The sequence below is a fragment of the Grammomys surdaster genome, unplaced genomic scaffold, assembly GCF_004785775.1.
Source record: "Grammomys surdaster isolate TR1022 unplaced genomic scaffold, NIH_TR_1.0 125996, whole genome shotgun sequence".
Lineage (NCBI taxonomy): Eukaryota > Metazoa > Chordata > Mammalia > Rodentia > Muridae > Grammomys > Grammomys surdaster.
In genome coordinates, this window is record NW_021620812.1 from 1526070 (window position 1) to 1533916 (window position 7847).

General features: G+C 37.8%; 1 protein-coding gene across 2 annotated transcripts in view; it reads left to right on the forward strand.

Annotated features, from left to right (window-relative positions):
• The window catches only part of Adgrl4 (adhesion G protein-coupled receptor L4), a 101958-nt gene that overhangs the window by 68925 nt on the left and 25186 nt on the right, over positions 1–7847 (forward strand). For both annotated transcript variants that reach the window (XM_028754299.1, XM_028754301.1), the window contains 4 exons: positions 758–934; positions 2167–2370; positions 5175–5395; positions 5523–5589. In XM_028754299.1, the coding sequence (XP_028610132.1) occupies positions 758–934; positions 2167–2370; positions 5175–5395; positions 5523–5589 (669 nt within the window). The remainder of the gene's footprint in view (positions 1–757; positions 935–2166; positions 2371–5174; positions 5396–5522; positions 5590–7847) is intronic.

The following is a 7847-nucleotide window of genomic DNA, read 5'->3' on the forward strand; positions in this document are numbered from 1 at the left end:
CTCACACACTCATGCTTACACTCACACCCACACATTCACATACACACACTCATACTTATACTCAAACTCACTCTCACATTCACACATGCTCACACTTACGCACACCCTCTCACACTCACACACTCACTCTCACACACAAACTCACACACACTCACAGAAATCAATGTGCTATGCTCATACGTTCACAGGACCAGACATCATCTTCTAGAAAGAGTCTCTTTGCACTACTTTGCATTTCATTTTCTTGCTTCTCATTTGCTTTTCTCATTTTACATGTTTTTTAAATTTACAATAGAATGTAAGATCAATAGTAAATACTCATTGTTTTGGTCAATATTGCATTTTTTGTACATAACTGACAAACATTTGATAGAAAAAATAAGCATTTGCTGAATAAAGACAGATGATAAATGTCAGTAATGTTCTTTTTGTTTGAAATACACATGACGTCACTTGGTAAAAATTATCACAAATCAACAAAATAGGAAAAATGTAGCATCATTGCAATCAGGTCTGGTACAAAAGAGCAAGTGTGGTCATTTGTCAGCATTGGTTCTGTGTTCATGATTGGCATCATGCTAATCCCATTGGTGCTGGTTTAAATACAAATACCACAGAAGGGCAAACTGACTCCTCAAAGTTGCCTACTAATCTCCATATAGGTGCACTCATATACACACTCACACTTACACAAACTCACACACACACTTCCGGGTGGTTTTCGCTTTGTCTCACCAGTGGGATGTCTGTTTTTCAGCTCTCGGATAAGCACCAGACACAGTGTGTCTTTTGGAACTATTCAGCCGATGCCATGAACAACGGCAGCTGGTCATCAGAGGGCTGCGAGCTTACACACTCAAACGACACCCACACCTCCTGCCGCTGCAGTCACCTGACACACTTTGCGATTTTGATGTCCTCTAGTACCTCCATTGTAAGCCAAATGTGTGCTTGTGTTCACAATGCTGCAGCCGTCCTTTGTCACCCTTAACCTTTCTCTTCTTACCCTATGTCATTGAAAAAAATGATCCTTTTATTTCTTTTCCTTGGGGGTCAACTGTATGTTTAATGTAATTGAAAAGCCTGTGGGTTTTGTTTGGTTTGGTGTAGTTTGGTTTGCTTTCGTCTCTGATTCTTTCCTTCTCTTCTAGGATATGTGTAATATGGAATTTATAGGTTATTTCCTATCAAGAACTTACTTAAGCCTTAACCTCCATTAGGTTGCATGAAAGACACAATATCTTTTCACTGCTCTGGATTTTGCATGATATTTCAATAGATATTCACACATTTTACTCTCATAGTATCTGCAGATCAATCTCTTTATCATTTTGATGCCGGATAAAATTTGGCATATTTTTACCTAATACATCTTTAAGAATGTAAAACCCCAAAGATTTTCAAATATAAAAACATGGTAAATATCCTTGTAATACATCTTTTGCTTCAGTACTATTTCCTCACAGTTGTTTTTATTATTATTACTATTATTATTATTATTATTGTTATTATATGTATCTCTCTGTTTTAGTCTTCATCAGGTGGTGTTCTAAGCTTCTTTGTTAGGCCACTAATTCAATTCCATACAATGATAAAGTCTATTAAGTGTCATAACACACTTGATTGAAGTAGTACAAATTATAAAGACTATTTTTCCCATTGTGTTGATGGGGAAACACTTCTTTATGTGAAAATAGACAACCCATCTCCACTCTCAGTCTCAACTGCACTACGTTGGCCCTCCTCACATCCCGTTTTTCATTTACCTTTGTTTAATGTGTTTTAGATGAATCACCTCATAGACATAAGCCTTGGACTTACCACTGATAAATCTGTTTTAATTAACCATTTTCCCATTACAATGATAAATCACCTTTTCAATATCATGCAACTGATGGTGATAACATTATTCAGGCATGTACTAATATATACTATGCTTAGAGAAAGAAAATCACTAATTATAGTACTGTTAGCCTGCTACATGATTTATATCAGATTTCTCTGGATACTGAGCACAGGTTTTTCTCATCTAAATGTACATTTTTATTTTTACATTTTTATGAACACTTTGATTAATGCTTCCCTGAGAAGTTCATGAGCGATTGTAGTCCCTTTGATAAGTCACTAAGTCTTCCTCGTAACAACTCTGTCACTGTTCACCCTTAGGGAATTAAAGATTATAATATCCTGACCAGGATCACTCAGCTCGGAATAATCATCTCCCTGATCTGCCTGGCCATATGCATTTTCACCTTCTGGTTCTTCAGTGAAATTCAAAGCACCAGGACCACAATTCACAAGAATCTCTGCTGCAGCCTCTTTCTAGCAGAACTTGTTTTTCTTATTGGCATCAACATAAATACTAATAAGGTATGCAGTCCGGCCCCACTGTACGTTATTCTTTTCTCCTGTGTTTTCTAACTGAGTATTATCTTATGCATATGAACTGTAATAAAGGTCTTAGTGTGGCAGACATGCTAGGTAATCATTTAAGTTATCTTCTCTATGTTTCATAACAGTAACATATCTAAAAGACACACGCGACAAATTGATTAAACAAAAAAATTATGCTTCATTATGTAAATCATTGAGAAAACAAAAATTTTATATCAAATAAATACCTATATTTGCATAAGCAATAAGCAAGGACTGAAGAGGAGTGGAAATGAAGTTTTATAAGGATTGAGAGAGTCTTAGTTAGAGTTCCATGGCTGTGAAGAGACACCATGACCAAAAGGAATTTCATAAAGGACAATATTTAATTGTGGCTGGCTGAGTTTTAGTGGTTCAGTCCATTATCATCAAGGCAGGAAGCATGGCACCATCCAGGCAAGCATGGTACTGGAGAAGGAGTTGAGAGTTCTACATCTTGACCAAAGACAGCCAGGATGAGACTGGTTTCCACAGGCAGCTAGGAGGAGGCTCTTGTCAACACTGGGTGGAACTTGAGCATAGTGACAGACTTCCTCTATCAAGGCCACATGTCCTCCAATAATGCCACACCTCCTAATAATATCATTTCCTATGGGCCAAGCAAATGACCACAGAGAGTAATCGCAAAAAACAGGTGAGGTAACTTTGGGCCTCACCAAAGAATTTCATATCAATTTACATCTACAGAAAAGTTGGACCTGCAGTGGAGATAAACATATACACTAAAGGACATGCTCATGAGAGAAAATTGGAATTGCAGACTGGAAGAGGCAGCCAACAAAGTCCAACTCTAAGTAAAGGAAAGGAAGAGCAGTGTACTTCTAAAAAGGGCCATCACAGATGCCTTCGAGTCCTTTGAAGGGTCCTTTACTGATCACAAGAGTACTCCCTGGTTTCTAAGCAACTAGACTATCTGTAAGCCAATGGCTGGCAGTAACCTTGGCTGATGTGAACAGCATTGAAGTTCACATGCAACATCAGCAGCTAGAACCTGAAACACCTTTCATGCACTGGCTGGAGAAAAGTATTCTTGGGACAGAAATCAGGAAAGTGACTGTACACTTCTGTTCCCCTTGGAAATCTTCCAAGGTCTGAAGCTAGTAACTAATAATTAAGTTTCCCTCTGAATTAGACAGCATGGAACACCCTTCTGATTATACAAACGTTCTAGGCTGTGTGTCAGAACTCATGACATCTCTCAATTTTCAATTCTTCAATTCTTCTCAACCTCTCAGTTCTTCAGGCCTCTGGTGTGTAGGTGTGTATCTCCTCTGGTGTGTAGGTGTGTATTTCCTCTGGTGTGTAGGTGTGCATCTCCTCTGGTGTGTAGGTGTGTATCTCCTCTGATGTGTAGGTGTGTATCTCCTCTTTCCTCTTATTTTTAGCTCTACAGTTGTTACATAGAGTGTTTTGGTCAACTCTTTCCTGTGAAATATACCCATTTTAAGCTCTAATTCAATATCAATTTCTTCATAAGTGACTTCCAAATTTCAACTTTCAGAAATCTTTCCTTTCCCTACTTTATCCAGCAGTCCTCTCTCCACTGTATTTTAAGTTGGAATCTCCTTATTCTTCAATTGCATTGCTTTAATATTTTAGGTTTATTTACTTTACAAATATGAGTGTCTTACAATCATGTGTGTGTGAGTCCCACTCGAATCCCTATTGCTCGCAGAATTCAGAAGAGGCCATTGGATCCCTTGAAACTGTAGTTAGAGATAGCTGTGAGTCACCATGGGTGCTGGGAAACACTCCTGCTCCTCTCCAGGAGCCAGTGTTCTTAAGCACCTAGCCATTTCTCCATCACCTACATTGCTTTAGTAAGAGAAATACGTATGTGTGTTGTACAACTCTTCCAGTAAGACATACTATTTTACTACTCAGGGCATGGCTGCTTTTCTATTAGTTCTTGTAGACCTAACTCCAGAGGATAAAGAGATGGGTAAGTGTTTAAGAGCACTTGCTGCTCTTGCCAAAGACCAGAGTTCATTCCTCAGCACCCCTATTTGGTGGCTCACAACCACCCATTAAGTTCAATCTCAAAGTATCTGAGAGCATCTTCTGGCCTGCAAGGACACCACACGCACATGATCTGCATATAGACAAGTAGACGAACAGACACATAAAGTTTCTTTTTTTAAAAAAATAAAGCAAGTTTAAATATAATTCCAATTCTAAGTAATAAATAAATACTCATGAAAAATGTTTAATGAAAACACATTTCAAATTTACATAGCAATCTTACAACCAGAAGGGATTCTATAATGTTTATTTTGGTAAAACGTACTACTATTTGTTCATTTTCAATCTTGCCACTTCATCAAGATGTTCACTTTGTTTTATAAGATTTAAGAATAATTTACATTCTTTGAACTTTAAAATGGAAAGGACAATGATATCCAGGCAGAAGTCAGTTGAAACCATCAGAAAGTCAATGAGAAACAATAGTTTCTGTGAAGAGTCCCCAATTTATCCCAGAACATTAATGTATAAAAACAACAAATCTCAAGACAAGTCAGGAAGGTTAATTCTGTCACAGAGTCAGTTGGCACTTCCCATTGGTGAAGTGCAGCTCCTTTAAATCAGCCTCAAGTAGATCATCTTAAAAACAAAGCTGATGAGATATTTTAGTGTGATCAGTCGTGATATAAAGTGGCATCCTTCATGAAGAACGTCGAGGGATGATAAGATAATGACAAAGAGAATGTTGCTTATGGTTCCTTCTCCCGTTTGCATTCTAGTTGCTCTGCTCTATCATTGCTGGGCTGCTCCACTACTTCTTCTTAGCTGCCTTTGCCTGGATGTGCATTGAAGGCATTCACCTATACCTCATCGTTGTCGGAGTCATCTACAACAAGGGGTTTTTACACAAGAACTTTTATATCTTTGGCTATCTCAGCCCAGCTGTAGTTGTTGGATTCTCGGCATCTTTAGGATACAGATATTATGGTACCACCAAAGTGTAAGTCAAACAGACATTGTGAGCATTTGAAAGACACTTCTGAATGCTCTGCGTGTCTTTGAAAATGTTGTCTTGCTATGGTCCATGCAGAGTATTCACTGATTTTTACCTCTCATTTACTTTATAGATGTTGGCTGAGCACTGAAAACAACTTCATCTGGAGCTTCATAGGACCAGCATGTCTTATCATTCTAGTACGTATATCAAAATTGCTGTTAAAATTTAATAGCTGGCTATCGTAAGGAAGAATGGTCCCAAATCAGGCATGGGGCTTTGTAAAATCTGATTTTTGACCATTCTGTGCCTGTCATTTGGTACCATTTAATATATTGTATTAGAATGGAGAAAAAATACATAACTTGCAAATGAAAAGCAATTACCAGACATTCACATCTCTTGGGGAAGGATAATTTTTGCAAAGCATATGAGAGGAATATCAGAAGTATCCGTCTATCTTATCAGTAGTGTCTCTGCATCCTGAAATGCTGGAAGTGTGCCCACCACCTGATAATCTGGCATTTCAAATGTTTACGTTATTTAATCTTTTATCGATGATCGGTCATCTTTGAAAATTAGACTGTCATCTTTAGAGTTTTGTCATCTTTATGTACCCTGTCATCACAAAGTGATTTTAAACTAAATTGCAACATCAGAGACAAGAACCTGCTATTTCTCCCAAGCAGACAAGTTGTCTATTGATACTCCTATTTCAACAAGGAAGGAGGCCTTTTAATTCCTATTGAAAGTGGTTTCAAACCTACAAATTTGGCAGGTATTATATGTTCCCGTCTGAATAAAGACATTTTTATATGTCTCACGAGCATTTCTGAGTGCTGAAAGTTTTCAGTAACCATTCTGAACATAATAGTCTGTCAATGAACAAGGGAGTCCTGACGAGATGCAAGGAAGGAAGGAATTGTCAGAACAAAAACTCTGAGGATATTTTGGAAAACTTTCTCCCATATGATTTGGCCATAAACTAGACTCCTTTCTCCTTCTTCACTCTTTTTTTTTTCTTGATTTTTTTACACTTGAGATGGAACGGCTATATAGAAATGGCTGTGTATAGAAAGCAGAGAGTTCTGAAGAGTTGTTTGCTAGTGGTGTGGAAATTATGCTTTAATGAGCACAAACACTTGTTCATAATTCTCAGAGTTAATCCAACAAATGTTTTTAAACTACTGGCTAGATATTTAGCACAATTATTTTATCTAATTTAATTTATTTATAGCAGCAGTATTGTAGTCCGTGTCATAATACACACCAAGTGGTGTCCAATTCATGTACCTTCGCTGGTGGTTTTGATGAGTGTTTCATGTGAGGACATTTTATGGGTTCTGTTCTACTCATATCTTCTCAACAAAGCGAGTGAATGTTCTGTGAATAATAGTTCTTAATGCTTACATGAAACATGGAAATTTAGGAATTATGCTAAAAGCAGGAAGACATGGGCTATGTGACTCTAAAATAAAATGGGGTAGAATTTTTCTCTGAAATCATGTTGTAAAGTTGCTTATAAATGAAAATTGATACCTCAGACTCTGGGTGGGCTATCTAAAACTGATTGTTAAAATTTTTCAGAAATATAAGTGAACTGTACTACAATTTTCTAGTTTGGATTGAACAAATCAGTCCACCTTTTGTGCAATTCTAGCAAGCTAACCTTTCCCAGGTTAACCAGATGGCCTGATTGCTTAAGAAATGGGCAAGGCATCTCAGTGTTCTCTAAAACTCATAACGTTCTAATTATCTTGCTTTATAAAATACTCCAAACTATTAATTACAGTATCAAAGTGAGTCCATAAATTCTAGTCCTCCTGACTCCTCAGCCACACTTGAATACCTTGATGGTGCAGTAGCAGAAGCTGACATCAACTGCAGACACTCTTCTTGCCACAGTGTAATTTCTTGTTAGGTAATAAAGTCAGAGCAACTGTGAACCAATCATATTTTCTTGGCATGAGACTCCAGAGTGTTTGCAGAAGTTAGTAGGGCAGAAAGTGTCGCCTAGATAGTCCACAGTCCTTGGCCACCACGGATCACATTTTCTAGACCTTTTGGTTTTGCTGCCAGTGTTAAGGAAAATTTGTGATCACCCAAGAACAGCAGAGCATGGTAAACATGCTAATATGAACTCACTGAAACGTGTCTCCTTATTGTAAGCCATATGTGAGCACAGAGACTACCATCCACTTTTGATTAGAGTTTCCTCCAGGATGCACATTTCCTAGTGTATCTAGGAAAGAAGGGAAAGCATTATCATACAGTGTTCCTAAAAAGGAAAGAAAGGGGAAACAAACAAAAAACCCTTCGCCCTTCTATAAATAGAGAACATATCCAGGCATAGTGAGGCATAAGTCTAATCCTAGCATTTGAGATGCTGGTGCAGGCACACCACGGTCATCCTCAGCTACAGATCAGCCAAGGCTAGAGTAGAAGAGCCTCTCTCAAA